At 39.3% G+C, this 18,513-nt stretch overlaps 1 protein-coding gene across 1 annotated transcript in view; it reads right to left on the bottom strand.

Moving 5' to 3' along the window:
- lrrc9 (leucine rich repeat containing 9) overlaps positions 1-18,513 on the bottom strand; it is a 220,808-nt gene that overhangs the window by 66,217 nt on the left and 136,078 nt on the right. Inside the window, exons 20-23 of the mRNA XM_060828987.1 lie at positions 14,817-14,957; positions 7,399-7,576; positions 4,146-4,366; positions 3,118-3,240 (exon numbers count right to left, since the gene is read on the bottom strand). Of these exons, the coding sequence (XP_060684970.1) occupies positions 3,118-3,240; positions 4,146-4,366; positions 7,399-7,576; positions 14,817-14,957 (663 nt within the window). The remainder of the gene's footprint in view (positions 1-3,117; positions 3,241-4,145; positions 4,367-7,398; positions 7,577-14,816; positions 14,958-18,513) is intronic.

Below are 18,513 nucleotides of genomic sequence, written 5' to 3'. Positions count from 1 at the left end.
ATTCAGAAGATTATGCAGAGACATACAGTATCACACCTGTGAGAAACTTCTAGCCCATGAAATAATAGGGACAGTAACAACATGGATACAAAATTGGCTGAGTAATAAGAAATAAAGAATAATGATGAATTTTCAAAATGGAGAAAAGCTTGTAATTGGAGTTCCCCACGGGTCAGTATTGGGACCTTTGCTTTCCAAATATCTATTAATCTTGATTTTGACATGCAGGAAACAGTTTCAAAGTTTGCAAGTGATAACAAAAAATTGGAAGCATTGTGAACTACGAAGAAGACAGTGAAAAATGGGAGGGACCTGCATGTGTATGTGCATATATATTTCAAAGTATGAGAGGTGGAGAGTGCAGTAAATAAAGCATACAGTATCCTGGAACAATAGCAAAGTACTGGAGATGCTAGAGATCTGAAAATAAAAGCAGAAAATGCTTTGGCAAGTTAGGAGCGGGGTTATAAATTGTGATAATCCGAGTCTCTGACCTACTCTATAGTATATAGGCAGCACGGTGGCTCAGTGATTAGCACTGTTGCCTTACAACGCCAAGGAACCGGGTTCGATTCCAGTCTTGGATCTGTGTGGAGTTTGCATATTCTCCCCATCTGCATGAGCTTCCGCCGGTTGTTCCCACAGTCCAAGTATATACAGATTAGGCCTTACTAAATTGTCTGCAGTGTCCAGGGAGCAGATGAGATGGATCAGCTTGGTAAATGTGGGATTATGGGGATAAGGTGAGGCTGAATCTTGGCGGGATGCTCTTTAGAGGGTGCAGACTCATTGGGCTGAATGGTCTCTTTCCACACTGTACAGAATCTATGATTTTTATGACAAGTCTAGTTTCTGATCAATGGCAAACCCCAGGATGTTATGAAGATAGGTTAAAGCTGTTCTCCTTGGAGAGAAGGCAGTGTAAAGGAGATCTGCTATCAGTTTTTAAAATTGTGAAATAGTTGGATAGGTTAGATATGGATAATTTGTTTCTGCTTGTATAACTTTGAGGCTTCGAGAGCACAGATTTAAAGGGATTTGTAAAAATAGCAAATGTGATATGACAGAAAATATTTTTATACAATTAGTGTTTTAGATTTGGAATACACCACCTGGAAATATGGTTGAGGAGGTTCAGTTGAGGCAGTCAAGAAGGTGTTAGATGATTACTTGAATTCCAACAATTCACATGGGTATGGGAAAAAAGCAGAACATTGGCACTTAGTCATAATGCTCATTTGGAGAGTTGGTAGAAATGGAGATCTGACAGGCTGAATGTCCCCCTTCTGCGCCGCAATATTTCTGTGATATGTCCAATGACATTTGATTCCTTTGCCTAGCAAAAGCTATTCACCTCAGCCCTAAAAATATTCAACCGCTTTATTGCCTCTGGTGTCATCGGAGTTTCAAAATCACACAACCCACTGAAGAAAATCTCATCTGTTTTTATGAACCTTATCCATGTTGACTGCCTTTAATGTGTCATTTTGATTGTAGTTCTGTGTTAAAACATTCTCTTTACATTAGACCTACTAACTTATTCTTCCATTTAACTCTCAAACCATTTTATAGAAACAGCTACTGTTATGAAGTTGAAGGCATTTACTGTGCCTTTAAGCAAGAATGAATGCTGCTCTCAACTGAGAGATTTCAAGCATCTTTGTATGATGAGATGGCAGTCCCAGAGTGTACTGGAAAATTGAAAATACGTAACATTTGACTGTGAAATGGATACCTGAGTTTTGGTTGCTGTTTTGACGACAATTCAAATTTAACCAGTTTAAATTATCCCCCAGGATACTAAAACCCAATAGAGTTTGAATTTATTGATTTGCCAACAATAAGACAATCCAATTTTGGGAATATAAAGATGCAGGCATTTTGAAAATTGGAGAGAGAGCAAATGCCATCAACACAGATCCAAGAAATTAGGAAAAACTCTCTATCAAAGGTACATTTTCATAAGAGACATTCTCGCAGTAAAAAGAAAGAAGAAGCAGGGAATTCTGGAGTCGGAAGAGTGAAGTCACAGAAGACCACAGCAGTTGTGTGGTTTTGAAATTAAGTTGTTGTAATTTTAGTAAGTGTCTTATTGGAACAGCATTTTATTTATAGAGTTGGAGGCAGATAATAAGCAGATAAGAGAAAGCAGGACTTAGAATTATGTACAGTTGCTGTTTAATGTTCACTTTTGGAGTTAATTAATAGTATTTTCTTTAAATAGTGGAATTTGGGAGTTCTTTATCACTCGTATTTTAACAGGGTACGAGGCGAGATAAGCTTTTCTGGGTGTTTGGTTTAATTAACAGAAGGATTCACTGTCGTGTTATGACACTACTGACTGCCTGACTGCTTTCCTCCAGATACTTATCTTAGTTTTGCATTTGAGGTAAAATGAGTACCAATTTTAAACACTGTTGATGCAATGTCGGGGCAACCATGCATTTTTCATATTTGCTTTTTTTTTAGATTAGATTAGATTACTTACAGTGTGGAAACAGGCCCTTCGGCCCAACAAGTCCACACCAACCCGCCGAAGTGCAACCCACCCAGACCCATTCCCCTACATTTACACCTTCACCTAACACTACGGGCAATTTTGCCTGGCCAATTCACCTAACCCGCACATTTTTGGATTGTGGGAGGAAACTGGAGCACCAGAGGAAATCCACGCAGAAACGGGGAGAATGTGCAAGCTCCTCACAGGGAGTCGTCTGAGGCAGGATTGAACTAGCTACATTCATCACTGAAAGGGAAACAAGGAACTTCTATATTTTATTTTGTTGTTGCTGTTTTTGCATTTCCTTCCTAAAAGCATCACTCCTTGGCATGGCACAGTTCCCTGAATGCTGTTTTCCCTCCAATTCCTCATAAATATTTATATTCAAGCTTTGATGATATGTTTCAATGTGCTATGTGATTACAGGGATAAAACAGCCAGATCCAATCCTGTTCTCACCCTATGAAATTAGGTAAGTCAGTTTACACTGATGAGGTTAAATACTTTCTTAAGTTAAGCCATGAACATAGACAATTACATGAATATTATAAAGTATGTTCAACTTATAATTTAATAAACAAAGAAACCACCTTAATAGGGAGTGAACACATACTAACCACGACATTCCCATCAAAAGCCCTCAATGAAGGCAGGTGATAGATGACAAAAAGGCGATAGTGTTCTTGTTTACAAACCAATGGGTTCCCATACAGGTCCAATATTACAAGATTCTCCATTCCCTAAAAAAACAGAAAAGATCCATTAAGGAAAGTAAAGCATTTCACAGTTTTAAAGAGATGAATTAATCTTCTACAATTCACAGCATTTTTATACTATTGAATGTCCTGCAAGAAATAATTGTCAAAATTGAAATAACAACTTTTAAAGGCACATTAATCATAGAATCATAAAACATAGGAGTGCTCATTTGGGCAATTTGTGCCCATGTCAGAAGGCAAAAGGAATTCATCCAAATTTGAAAGTTACTATTTAATCTTCATCTGCCACTCTTTCAGGGAGTGCAGTCAGACCATCTTAATTTACTGCAAATTTCTCCTCCTTTCATCAATCATCTTTTACATCTGTGTCTTCTGATTTCTGACCTTTCTGCTAGCATGAACATTTGTCCTTTATTTTACCAAAACACCCGAATAAATTTAAACTTCTCTATTAAAAATCTCTTTATCTTGCTCTGCTCTAAGATTAACAACATTAATTCCTCTAGGATCTGCATGCAATTGAAGTTATTTATCCCTGTCACAAACCTATTAAGTCTTCTCTAGATTCTCTCCAAAGACATGACATCTTTCCTAAAGTGTGATGATACAACTTTCTCATTTTTGTACTCTATTCTGACATCGAAGACCCATCCTGTCATGTTCAAAGTTTGGTATACATTAATCCCTTGACCATTTTGATACTTAAACCTTCTTTAAAAGTCTATCACTTAGTTGACAATACCTCTTCTTGTGGTTTCTTTCAAAGTCCATCACTTCACATTATTTTAGAGAAAATTTTAAAAGATTTGGGTCAAGGATAGCGAATGAGATTGATTGGATATTTCTTTCAGAGAATGCAGATGCGGCAGAACACAAAACCAACTTCTGCACTGTAAATTGTCTACCAAAGTATGAAGTATATTTACCTTTAAATGGTAGATTTCACAGTTATTGACGATGAGATTGTTTCCCAAGTAAAGTTCTATTAAGGTGTATATTTTCTGTAAACAGCGCAGTGAAGAAATGTTGTTGTTTTCTAGTGACAAATAGTGGAGATGTGTTAACTTGTCTAGACCACAGCCTTCCAAACTTTTCAATTGATTATTTGCAAGATTCAATCGAGTCAGTTTCATCAGCTTTGAAATCCCTAATTGCAAGAAAAATTAATTAGTTAACAGTAACCCAGCAGGTTCAAGGAAGAAAGACTGTGCACTGACACAGCATCTTTTACATCCACAGTGTGCCCCAAAATCCAACTAATTAATTACTACTATAGTCATCGTTGTTATGTAGGCAAATTCAGTAGTCAATTCACATAAACTGCCATCAAATATTATAAGAATGAACCTTTGATTTTATCATATATTGGTTCAAGTAATATTAGGTAAATTACATTGAATATCTATGGTTAGATTGTGCCCATCTCACTGGTCAAGCATTAAAAAAGAAAAATTAGCCCTCATAACAAATAACGTAAGGTCATGAGTGAGAATGGACTTTTGCTCAGAAAGTAGAATAAGTTTAGGAATAACACTGATAGGAGTAATTTTATGTCGGCCCAATGGTAATTACACCACTGAATGGAACAAAATCTAATTGGAGCTTTGAACAAAGACAACAGAATAATCGTTGATATTTAATCTTTGTATATGCTGGACAAATCAAATTGGCTAAGGTGGTCTGGAAGATGTGTCTGTAGAATTATTTTGCAACAGTTTCCTAGAACGATATGTGCTAGAACCAATAGGAAATAGAGCTACTTTAGATCCTTAGATTTAGCATTTTTAATTAGGCAGTTTTAATTAGCAATCGCATAATAAAAGAAGCTCTGCAATAAGGTTATAGTACAACTGAATTCCATATTAAGTTTGAAAGTGGCACATTCCAATCTCAAATAAATTTCTTAAACTTAAAGAAAGAAAATTCCATGGATATGGGAATTTCAAAAAAATTACATTCAATTAGAAAAAAAAACAAAAAAAATCCATCCATTGCTTCTAGCAAGTTGTTTTATTGACCATCACCATTAACATGGCAGGACTACAGAGCTTAGATCTGATACAGTGAACGATCATTTGTCTCTTTGTGCTGTAGGCTGTTCGAGTAAAAAGTGAGGTCTGCAGATGCTGGAGATCAGAGCTGAAACTGTGTTGCTGGTTAAAGCATAGCAGGTCAAGTAGCATCCAAGGAACAGGAAATTCGACGTTTCGGGCCAGAACCCTTCATCAGGAATCGGGCTCTGGCCCGAAACGTCGAATTTCCTGTTCCTTGGATGCTGCCTGACCTGCTGCGCTTTAACCAGCAACACATTTTCAGCTCTGTAGGCTGTTTGCCCTGTGTTGTGCCTTCACTAGGCTGACACCTTTTTTCTGTTTGTCTGTGCTGCTCTGGGCATGTTCTCCTGCACTTCACTGCATCAGGTCTGGTCCCAGCTTGATGGTAATTGTAGACTGGGGGATATACTGGGCTAATAGGTTACAGATCATGGTTCAATGGAATTCTGCTGCTACTGATGGCTCATTGTGCCTTGTATATGCCACTTTGGAGTTGCTTGATAAGTTTAAATTTTATGCTCATTACCATTCAACACAATGGAGAGGATCTTCAACGTGAAGTTGATAATTTGTCTCCACAAGATTGATGATCATTCCTACAAATGCTGTCATGGGCAGATGCATCTGTGGTAGGTTGACTGGCAAGGGCTAGGTCAAGTACGTTTTTGCCTCTCACCATCTGCTGCAGACCCAGAGTATATTCCGTACCCTTACCACTCTGTTTCTTTCAGTTGGTGTTCAACATGGAGAAGTATTAATAATCAGTTGAGAAGGAAGTGGTAGGTCATAATCAGCAGATTCTCTTGATCATGTTTAACCTGCCATGAGGCTGTACACAGTCTGGAGTCAGTGCTGAGGACCTACAAGACAGATGCCAGTTGTGAATCATATTGCTGCCACTCTGGTGAGTCTGCCATGGTGGTGGGAATGGATATACCCAGAGATAGGAATCGTGAGGTCTGGGATATGGTCAGTTAGGCTCATTGTATCATACATTACTATGTCAGGTTGTTGCTTGACAAGTCTCCAAGAGAGCTACCCCGATTTTATACATACCAGACATATAGCAGAGGAATGGTGACAAAAAGGTTATTGAGCATTTAGAAGAATGAGAGCTCATTCCACTGAAACTGAGTTTTGAAGGGGCTCTCTAAGATCAGATACTGAGAGATTGTTTCCGTGACTGGGGAACATAAATCATGTTCCAAACTTAGGCTACTGGCTGTATGGAATTTGTACAATCTCACCATATCTGTGTGGGTTTCCGCCGGGTGCTTCAGTTTCCCCCCACAGTCCAAAGATGTGCATGATAGGTGGATTGGCCATGTTAAATCATTAAGTGTTCAGGGATGTGTAAGCTAGGCGCATTGGCCATGGGAAATGCAGGGTTATAGAGAAAGGTTAGGTGGGGGGGGGAGGAATGGGCTGGGTGGGATACTCTTCAGAGGATTGGTGTGGACTTGTTGGGCCACTTGTTTCCACACTGCAGGGATTCTATGGACTCTATATTGGCGAAGCCTCAAAATAGGAGGACAACCATGTAGCACTTGGTTTAGAAATTTCACTCAAAAGGTTGTGAAGTTTTAGAATTAATTTAGCCCAGAAGGTCGTGAGTGATGATTGTTGAGTATACTTAAGACTAGCATCAATTGATTTTTCTCACGGAAATCAAAGGATCAAGAGGCACAGGCAGAAAAGTGAAGTTAAGGTACAAGATCAGGCATGCTCATATTGAATGACAGGAGCTGGCTTACAATGGTGTATGGTCTTACTCGTGTCTCTATATTTTTAATGGTCTTATGAATATCACAACACCAGAAGAATTGGGCAGTATCCATGGCTCACTACATATCCCAAGAGAATAAAAAAATGTTATGTCCACTTTCAATCAACAAATCAGCAGCTAGTTTTAAATTCTCTTCAGCTGACTGTACGTTCATGTCTTGTAGAGACTTGAACTGCAAACACATGATTCTCAACATGCTCGCTTGGAAAAGCTCTTACTTCAGTGTAAAAGCTGCTAATTTGGTTTTGGAATGATAAAGTTTGTTTACCAAGTGTTGCAAGGAGAATGAAATATAAAATCTGAAAAGAATGACAAAATCTGTGCAAAACCAACCACTACCTTCAAGTTCAGAAATAAAGTTGTCTTCCAAAGAAAGTTCTTCAAGTTGAAGGCAGTGATCCAAGCCTTCAAATTTATGGATGATGTTGTTATTAAAAGAAGCCCAGCGCAAATTCTCCAGCCTATCTAGATTTGTGAGCCGTGAAAGATTCTGTCCATCTAAATTTAACGTAGTAATCTGTGTACCAAATGCAAATCAAAATATAAAAGGACATATGATTTAGTGATAGGATATAGGTATTGTTAATAATTGAGCTACCATTTATAAAACTGCAGTACAAATGAACACTTAGATAGCTTTGTAATTAACTGGTCATATGAATAAGTCATACGTTTGAATAGGTTGTATAAATTTCTTGAAGTGTATTAGGACTTTACAGCAAGTCCTGGCTTACCAGGGCACTTGGAAGAACACAGTAATCGTGGGGTGCTTATCCACAAATTTCTGCAAGTGGAAGTTTAAGTTTCTATGGTAGTTAAGGTGGCATATGGGACACTTACCTTTATCAATGAAGTCATGATTTGGAGATGCCGGTGTTGGACTGGGATGTACAAAGTTACAAATCACTCAACAATAGGTTATAGTCCAACAGGTTTATTTGGAAGCGCTAGCTTTCGGAGTGCTGTTCCTTCATCAGGTGATTGTGGAGAATAAGATTGTAAGACACAGAATTTATAGCAAAAGTTTTCAGTGTGATGTAACTGAAATTATATATTGAAAAAGACCCAGATTGTTTGTTAAGTCTCTCATCTTTTAGAATGACCACTTGGTTTCAGTTCTTTCTTATGTAAGCAGCAAAAACTTTTTTTAAAAGTTACATTCTCAAATGCACTTTAACAATTGGTGTCATGTCAGCCCAGATAAGGTATCGAAGGTGTTAACTCCCTGTGAGGCTGTCTGTACCATAATGGGCAGACTGATTCTAATCTAAAAAAACTGATTTACAGTCTTACATGGATTCATGCAGCTTTTGAGCAAAGTAAAATGTAATTCTGCAAGTACAAATTCACCCCACAAACTTATATATGTATGTGTATGTGTGTGTGTAGGGGAGTTATGAGTGTCTGTGAGAAGGTGTGTGTATGTGTAAGTGAGAGTGTAAAGGGGTTTACGTCTGCGAGAGGGTGTGTGTAGGAGTGTGTGTGTGTCAATGTATGAGAGAGGGTGGGTGGGTGTGTCCACCTGTCTGTGTGTATAGTGCAATGGGGTCACTTGAAGTGTGACATGAACTCAAGGTCCCAGTTGAGGCCATCCCCATGGGTACCAAACTTTGCTATTAGCCTGTGCTTGGCCACTTTTCATTGTTGTCTGTCCCAAAGTCCGCCTTGGAGGACAGTCATCCGAAAGTCCGAGGTCTAATGTCCCAGACCACTGAAGTGTTCTTCGACTGGGAGGGAACACTCTTGTCTGTTAATTGTTCTACAGTGTCCTTTCATCCGTTGCCATAGGCTCTGTTTGGTCTCGCCAATGTACCATGCCTCAAGGCATCATTGCCTGCAGCATATGAGATAAACAATGTTGGCTGAGTTGCATGAGTGCCTGCCACGTACATGGTGTGAGGTGTCCTCACGTGGAATGGTGGTATCTGTGTCAACAGTCTGACATATTTTGCAGCGTCTACCATGACAAAGTTGTATGGTATTGTCCTGAGAGCCAGGCAGTTTGCTACAAAAATGATCTGTTTGAGGTTTGGTTGCTGTTTAAAGGCGAGAAGTGGAGGTGTGGGGAAGGTCTGAGTGAGGAGCTCATCCTTATTGATGATGTGTTGCAGGCTGTGAAGAACATGACATAGTTTTTCATCTCCTAGGAAGTGCTGGACAACAAAGGGTACCCTGTCGTTTGCAGCTCATGTCTGTCTCCTGAGCAGGTCATTACAATTCCTCGCTGTGGCAGGTCAGAACTGGCAATCGATGAGTTGAGCATCATACCCTGTTCTTATGAGGGTATCCGAGTACTTCGAGGTGCCCGTCACGTTCCACCTCATCTGAACAGATCCTGTCTACATGTAGGGCTTGTCCATAGGAGATGGCTGTTTTAATATGTTTTGGGTGGAATCTGGAAAAGTGTAGCATCGTGAGGTTATCCGTGGGTTTGTGGTAGAGTGAAGTACTGAGGTGCCCATTCTTGATGGAGATTCAGGTGTCCAGGAATGAGACAGATAGTAGAAAGTAGTCCATGGTGAGTTTGATGGTGGGATGCAACTTGTTGATATCACTTTGTAATTTTTGCAGGGACTCCTCTCCATGGGTCCAGAGGAAGAAAATGTCATCAATGTACCTGGAGTATAGTGTTGGTTGGAGGTCCTGTGTAGAGAAGAAGTCTTGTTCAAACCTGTGCATGAAAATGTTGGCATATTGGGTCCCCATGGCTGTTCCACGCGTCTGAATGAAGAACTGGTTGTCAAAGATGAAGACGTTGAGATCGAGGATAAAGCAGATGAGTTGTAGGACGATGCTCGGAGATTGGTAGTTGTTGCTGTTGAATACTAAGGCCATTACCATGCTGCTGTCATTGTGGAGGATGCAGGCATAGAGTGCTGAAACATCCATTGTGATGAGGAATGTTCCTAGTTTGATTGGTCTGTGGGTGCTGAGATTCTGTAAGAAATCTGTATCTGGGGGTCCTCTGTACAATGGGTTTCAAGATGTCTTCGACATAGCCAGAGCGCTCCTCTGGAGCAAAGAAAGTTAGTGGGGACTTGATAAGAGATGTATAAGATTATTATGGGCCAAATGGGGTGAATAGGAATCAGCCATTCTCCTTTGCTAAAGGATCAAGAACAAGGGATCATAATTTTCAAGATGAAAGGCACAGGGGATTTGAGAAAAAAATGTTTTAATCTAAAAGGGTGATGGGGTCTGGAATAGAACTAACTGGGAGAGTGGTTGAAGCAAGTAACCTCATGAGCTTTAAAAAGTACTTGGATAAGCAACTGAAATATCACAACATTCAAGGCTATGGGCATAGTGCTGAAAAATGGGATTAATAGAGAATTAGTGTAGAAAAGAAACAATGAACGGCAGATGCTGGAAATTAGAAACAAAAAAGAGAAATTGCTGGAAAAACTCAGCAGGTCTAGTAGTACCTGTGGAGAGAAAGCAGAGTTAACATTTCAGGTCCAGAGTAGCTGGATATTTTCAGAATCACCATCTGAGGCAAACAGTTCCAAAGGCACATAATCCTCAAAGATAAAAATTCCACTTTTTTTTTTCTTAAAAGGGTGACACCTAATTTCAAAACAATATCCTCTAGTTATTCTCACTCACCCGCTGCTGAGAGGGATGATATATACTATGCTGGTTTATGATAGCAATTATAAACATTGAAGGCTGTAAGATTTGTTTTCAATTCTGGATTAGCTGAAGAAAACCAGGGATTAGAATTTTTGGGTAGTGCTGAGGAGACCTGACTAGGTTCAGATGCAAATATAGTTATTTTTTCCCCTAGAAATGAGCCTAGAACAGCTCAATAAAAAAAAGTGTAACTTCCAGATCAGAAATGTTTAGTTAGAGATCTGCAGGGTATTAGAAGTTGATAAAGTCAAAAGGATTCAGTTTTGAGAGTATTCATGTAAGACAACTACATGGGTCACAGGAAAGAACTGCCAAGTTAAGTCAAACATAAAGATTTGATTTTGAGGATAGTTTCTTCAAATTTGAGTCTCTATAATAATGATAGTGTCAGGAAACAGGATTTGCTTAAGTGTGTGTTTTAAGACAATTTCAAATAATATTCTGTACTTAGTTTCATTTCTATTAATTGTTTAGTGAACTTTTGTTCAATTGTTAAAGAAATTCTGCAGTCTTGTATGACCATGTTTTAGTAATTTATTACCATGTTAACTAACCAAAAAAGGATCCATCAAACCATGTTTCATTCTGAGAACTGACTTAACAATCATAATGTCAGGTAGGATTATACCATTAACTCCATCTTGTCAAGTTATGTTGATCTTATAAACTTCAATCAAACCACATCTTGCTCTTCTAAATGTGTAGTAAAAACAAGCCCAACTTGTTCAATCTTTCCTTGGAAGGCAATTTGCTCATTCTAGGTATCAATATAGTAAACCCACTCTGAACCGCTCCTAGTGCGTTTACATTTTTTCTTGGATAAGCACATCAAAACTACATGCAATATTTGAAAATGTGGTCTTACCGCTGTGCTGTGTAACTGAAGTACAAAATCTTTACTTTTATATTCAATTCCTCTTGTAAAACGGCTACCATTTCATTATCTTTCTAGATACAGCGCTCTACCTGGAGACTAATCTTTTGTGATTCATGCAGTAGAACACCTCGATTCCCCTGCATTTCATAATTCTGCAGTTTTTCACAGCTTAAATAATACCCTAAATTTTTATTCTTCCTGCCAACGTGAGCAAAATTTTCCCACATTATACTCTGCCAACCTTTTGCCCAGTCATTTAACCTATCTACATCGATCTGCATCTTTGTTAAGTCATCTTCACAACATACTGCCTTCACTATCTTTGTGGCATCTGCAAAATTAGCCACTATGACTTAAATAAGAGGATCAAAAGCAATGTTATATTTTGAAATTAAAGGCTCAGCAAAGACCCTACTCATTACATCCTGCCATTTAGAAAAAAAAACATTTTTGCATACTCTTTTTTTTTCACCTATCCATGTTAGTATGTTACCTTCTAAATCATAAGGGCATAGTATCCTTGAGAAAAGCAACAGCTTTTAGAAAGAAGGGACCAGCTTTGCGACACATTACACAATACCAAATCTAGTAAGCTTCCTCTATGAGCAGCATGTTCTGGAATTGACCAAAGAAATTATCACAAAACCATTGTATGAACTCCTCATAAAAGCAAATAACTATTTCTAGTTTATATGCAGTACAAAATTGTCCATAATTCTCACCATCCCTTTATCAAATGTTGATTATGTGTATTCTTATATACTTCTTGCTCATGGTGACTGTTCAGGGGCTTGTAGATCACTCCAAGTGATTTCTTTTCTTGAGTACTTTCCTCTAGTCAAACAAATACTACATGCTGATCTCTTGAACAAAGGTCATTTTCTAACTGTAACACCAATACCATCTTTATTCGAAGTGCTAAAGATCGACCCTCATCTAGCTCTTACTCTCCTTGAACACCATATACATCTCAATATTCAGAACCCAATCCTTGACAACTTGCAGCCATGTCTCCATAATAGCTATCAGAAATATTTAGGTCGCTTCAATGTGAGGGGTGAGAGATAAAATCATGAAGAGCATGGATAGGGTAAATAGACAAGGTCTATTCCCTGGGTTGGGGGGTCCAGACTAAAATGCATAGGTTTAGGGTGAGGTGGAAAGATTTAAAAGGAATCAAAGGGGCAATTTTTTCACACAAAGGGTGGTACATGTATGGAATGAGCTGCCAGAGGAAGTGGTAGAGGCTGGTACAATTACAACATTTAAAAGGTATCTGGGGGAGTCCATAAATAGGAAGGGATTAGAAGGATGTGGGCCAAGTGCTGGTAATTGGACTAAATTTATGACACGAGGTTGACATGGATGAGATAGATCGAAGGATCTGTTTTCATGTTGTACGTCTCTATGAGCGCTATCAAATCAGTTGAAAATGCTATGTGTATTCAGATACAGAGCTTATGGCTTGGGTTTTTTGTCATCCCTGGAGCATTGATTCTTGTCAACAGCCAGGAAGGTTGGCAATCGAGAGAGATAAATCAGAGAACTGTCGAAGCAGCTCCAAAATAGCAACAATTCAGTCATGCAACCTGTTTGTCAGAATCCTTATCAAACAACACTAACACAAAATTCCTGATACAAAAGCAAGCAATAACTCTATTAACTGACTGCCAATAAAGTGGATTGAAATAAAATGGGGAAATTGGACATGGTATTATACATCTTACTCTATTACCTTGTTGATCTCAGATTTGTGTATAAATATTGTAGATTAAACAGTTTATTAAACTATTGCAAGATAGATTTTCAATTGGAATATTATTCTGCAACAGAACTCTACACCGTCGGGAACTTACATTAAAGTTGAAAAGCAGCGCATTTAATATGGTGAAATCCATTCATTACATACGTAATTGTACCAGGGAAAATGGTTTTGGCTTTTAAAGCATCAAAACAAAATTGCTCTCCTATTTCAGTTTCTCAAACCTTTAATTAACTGATGCTTTGCAGTTTCTTTCCCTTAAACCGTTGACAACATTTTTCTCAAAACAATTTCTTTCACAATCTGATGGCATAAACCTTGCACAATTCTGGTGGCCCAACCTTTCTGAAAATGAATAAGTTGTAGGTTTCAAAAGAAACTCTTCCAGCATGAAAATTCCACATGAAATCACTTCAGCTAAAATGACTAGTTCTGACTGACTTGATTCTTCTGCCAGAGCAAACCATTCTACTTTCTGAGCTAAACTCCAGGTTATTCTAAGCCAAAACTTTGAACCTTCTATTCAGAAGTCAAAACTAAACTAATTTCTTAAATGCATATATAATACATCTTTCCTCATAACAGGACTGAAGAAAGATAACTGAAGAAATAGACAGGGGCAGACTCCATGCTACAAGTACTGATTTTTAGCTTTCTGGTAGGGAAGGAATCAAGAGCAATGAGATAGCTGTGTTGTTATGATGAACTCAGGAAGAGGTTGTAAGAAGTTGCAGGCAGATACAAGTTGGCATTAGGACTCAAAAGAAGCCCTAAGAAGGTGAGAATGTGAAGACTGATGGTTTGTATTAAGAGAAGTGCAGTTGAGACAATGAGAGTCGAAACGCCACAAGCATTTGAGCTAAATTAAAGCTCAGGCAAAACATGTGGCAGTTTTTAGTTTGGTGAAGCTGACTGTGGGTGAAAAAGTTGACTCATGCCCGTGAATAAGTGATGGAGTGCATTTTTCAGAGTCCGGGAAAGTATGGACCAAGGAAGGAGTGATTGATTAAAACAGGTGCAAGTCATTGTGGCAATACAAGATGGATGGCTTTTGAGGGGCAGTCTCAAGGCCAGATCAATAAAAGTGAAGAATTATCATTCCTTGTGAAGTCAAATGTGTTTTGATGACCATTATGTCATCAATGTCTGGGGGAGTAGCTGAGAAAATCTTTGGGATCTTACTTGATTTCATTTGCTATTTGATGTGCACTGTGGTGAATTCAATCACAAATATGATCTATGTTTATCACTTGTTAATTCTGGATGTTAGAAAAAAGTTGCATATGTATTGTAGATAGCACTACTATTCTAACTTTTAAAGTGAAGTTTATCATTGCCGTTTAAAAACATTGAGTTTTGCAGCTGTATTCTGTTAGGAATATCAGTTCTTTCAACTTTAAAACTTTATGATCTGACTGGGGACGAAATAAAGTTTGCAGTCTGGTCTGGATCATGACGCGTGACACTATAAACATTTTTACAAACCGTGGAAAACCAGTTGGTGCTTTGGTCGACAGATGGATTTGGTTTCTTTTTGCTTAACTGAGTCAGATTCTGAGCGCCGTTCAATAAACTGAGGCAACGAGGGCGCTCTTCATCAGTCCGTGAATGGGCTAATAAAGAAACCTAGCAGAGAAGACAAAAGGATTTTAGTTTAAGTGGTAAAACTTATGTTATATGTGATAACTCCAATCAATTGCACACGTTTAAAATTTTGTGATTCCATCCCTTGGGTGAATACCAATATTACGCAATCTTCATATCCTATTTTACTTTGAGCTGTTCATCAAATATTATATACTTTACATTACAAAAATCATCTATATGGACTTTTTAACAACTCTCATTTAAGCCCTTTCTTCAGTTCATTTGCAGGCAAAATCCTTGACTGTTCCAAACATGAGGGGCGGCACGGTGGCTCAGTGGTTAGCACTGCTGCCTCACAACACCAAGGACCCAGGTTAGATTCCAGCCTTGGGTGACTGTCTGTGTGGAATTTGCACATTCTCCCAGTGTCTACGTGGGTCTCCTCCGGTTTCCTCCCACAATTCAAAGATGTGCAGGTTAGGTGAACTGGCCATTCTAAATTGTCATTTGTGTTCGGTGCATTAGATTGGAGAGAAATGGGTCTGGGTGGGTTTTGGAGAGTCGGTGTGGACTTGTTGGGCCAAAGGGCCTGTTTCCACACTGTAGGGAATCTAAATATCTAAACATGTTCTGTTTGGCCTAGTATCCTCCATGATTCATAAACTTCAGCACATCCAAAATTCTGCTGTTCATCATTAATTTATACCAAGTCCCATTCATCTATCACTCCTGTGTTCACTGTCCTCGAACTTGCATTTGTTTAGAAAAGCAAAATACTAGACTCAACATTGTAAGTAAAAACAGAAAATGCTGGAAACACAAAACGTTCCAGATAGAGAAGGAGAAAAAAATAAAATTTTAAGACAATAATCGCTTATCAAAACAAGGTTCTCAACTTCCACCCCCTCCACTTTAAAACTCCCATCCTCACACTCAAACCCTTTGTTGGTATCACCTTTCTATTATTTCTCCAACGTTTCTACAGCACACCAAAACTAGGAGTTCCATCAATTTTCATCTTTTGTTCAACACCTACTCTCTTTACCCCAGTAATGGGAACCATTAGCAGAACTTTTCCACTTCCTAAATGACCTGGGCAATGAGACATTTGGGAAGGTATGGTGAGAATGGAAAGTGAAATTCTAAACAGCAAGAAAAAAAGTTCAACTTTCCACAAAGTTCCAATGACTACATGACCATCTGATTAATAAGTGGCAAGAAGCCTATTTGCATCCATTAATATATGATTATTTCAGAATCTCACTCATTCATATGTAGGTTGCTATTTTCCCAAGCAGCTGGGAGAAACTTGATGGTTCCAATTCACAATTTGAAAATCAGAACAACTATCTGGAGAAGGGTTTGAAGAAGAATCATTCGATTCAAAAACTAACTCAGTTTCCTCTTCACAGATGCTGCCAGACCCACTAAGTTCTCCATAATTTCCATCTTTGTTTCAGATCTCCAGTACCCACAGTCCTTTGTTTTATTTAGCCAGTTACCTAGTGGCTGCTGCTCACTTGCATCTTCTGTAGCCATCCATCTTGGCTGGCATTCCCCAACAGTTTAGGGTATACTCCATAGGTAGCTACTATCTGGATTCTCAATGGTTGGAGGTTGGCATCAGTAAAGCACCACATCATCATGGCACCATCACCAACTCACTTCTCATAGTTCAGCTCTTCACCATTGAACTGTGGAACACACTGACACCTTTTATTGCAATGCTGTTGCCATACTGCTTTGTGTGCTGAGACAGGCATCCATCTTATGCTGAACAGAGTGCATCTCAGGGCTCTTTGCTTGCTTTCTTTGCGCTCAGTTGCTTTGTGTCAACTTGGATGCTCACAGCATTTCTGCTTTGCCTTTTTGTGCATCACCACTTGAATCAGAACTTAAATGTTCACCAGAGTAGTGTATTGCTTTGCCTTTTGGGATAGACAAAAGCCAAGCAGCTTGTAATGTTTGCCAGCAATGGTCAGCTAGGGCAGATATTTTGCTGCCTGGAACTGCTTTCCATCAATGTCACTACTGCACCATATTCCAGAAGCTTGAGTGTGCTGCAACCAAATGGCATTGTCTCAAACACTAAGGGGTGTAGTCCTTGATCAGGTCAAGGGGAAGTGCTGTCAGTCAGGGGGCACTGTTATAGTCAGTCAAAGTCATCCCCCAATATCTAAGGGCTTAAATATGGCCTGTCACTTGCTTGAGGTGTTCAGATCAGGAGTGCAGATCAGGAGAATAATTTCATTTCAGAGGAAGCATGTCAGTTCAGAGGATCCACAGCAACCAGTCTGGTAGTTTGTGGTAAGTCATTCAGGGAGATGCACAGAAATCAACCAGAATTCTGGTCAGTCATCAACCAACATATTGTTCCAAGTAATTTGACAAGATAGACCACATTTAGTCCTGGGGGTCTGTTCACTAAACATTAAAGGAGGCCACAGTTGTGCTGAGGAAGTTGGGGAGGTTAATCTTTAAGATTGGAGGCAGCATGCTACGATGGAGAGAAGACAATAATTGTGATTTGTTTTGTATTCATTTTGAGAGATGTGGGCATCACTGGCTGGCCAGCATTTATTGCCTATCCCAAGTTGCTCTTGAACGGTTGCAATCCACAAGCTTTAGGGACGGAATTCCAGGATTGTGATCCAGGGAGATTGATAGTGGGGGGGTGGTAACACCATTGAATCTCAAGGAGCGGTGGTTAGATTGCCTTTTATTGGTGATGGTCATAGCCTGGCATTTGTATGGCTTGAATGTTACTTGCCACTTGTCAGCCCAAGCCTGGATATTGTATTTGGATGCGGACTGCTTCAGTACCTGAGGAGTCACGAATGGTAGTGAACATTGTGCAATCATTGGTGACAGTGAAGGAATGGCATACATTTCCAAGTCAGGAAGGTGAATGGCTTGAAGAGGAGCTTGAAGGTGGTGGTGTTCACATATAACTGCTGCCCTCATCCTTCTGGATGGAAGTGATCGTGGGTTTGGAAGATGCTGTCTGAGGTGAATTTCTGTGATACATCTTGTAGAAGTACATACTGCTGCAACTGAGCGTCAGTAGTGGAGGGAGTGGATGCTTGTGGATGCAGTGCCAGTAAAGCACGCTTTGTCCTGGATAGTATCAAGATTCTAGAGTTTAGTTGGGGTTGCAGTCATCCAGGCAAGTGGGGAGTGTTCCATTACATTCTTCACTTGTACCTTGTAGATGGGGTCTAGGGAGTCCGGAGGCGAGTTGCTCGCTTCATAATTCCTTGCTTCTGACCTGCTCTTGTAGCCACTGCATTTATGTGTTGAGTTTCTGATCAATGATAACTCCCAGGATATTGATAAGGGGGGGGTGGCAACACCACTGAATCTCAAGGAGCGATGGTTAGATCACCTTTTATTGGTGATAGTCATAGCCTGGCATTTGTATGGCTTGAATGTTACTTGCCACTTGTCAGCCCAAGCCTGGATATCGTATTTGGGCGTGGACTGTTCAGTATCTGAGGAGTCACGAATGGTACAGAACATTATGCAGTCATTGGTGAACATGCTCACATCTGACCTTATGATCGAGGGGACCATTATTAGGCAAAGTAATTGTATA

Source organism: Hemiscyllium ocellatum, chromosome 8, assembly GCF_020745735.1.
Source record: "Hemiscyllium ocellatum isolate sHemOce1 chromosome 8, sHemOce1.pat.X.cur, whole genome shotgun sequence".
NCBI lineage: Eukaryota > Metazoa > Chordata > Chondrichthyes > Orectolobiformes > Hemiscylliidae > Hemiscyllium > Hemiscyllium ocellatum.
The sequence above is the reverse complement of the archived record's forward strand: the minus strand, read 5'-3'. Positions and strand labels throughout refer to the sequence as shown.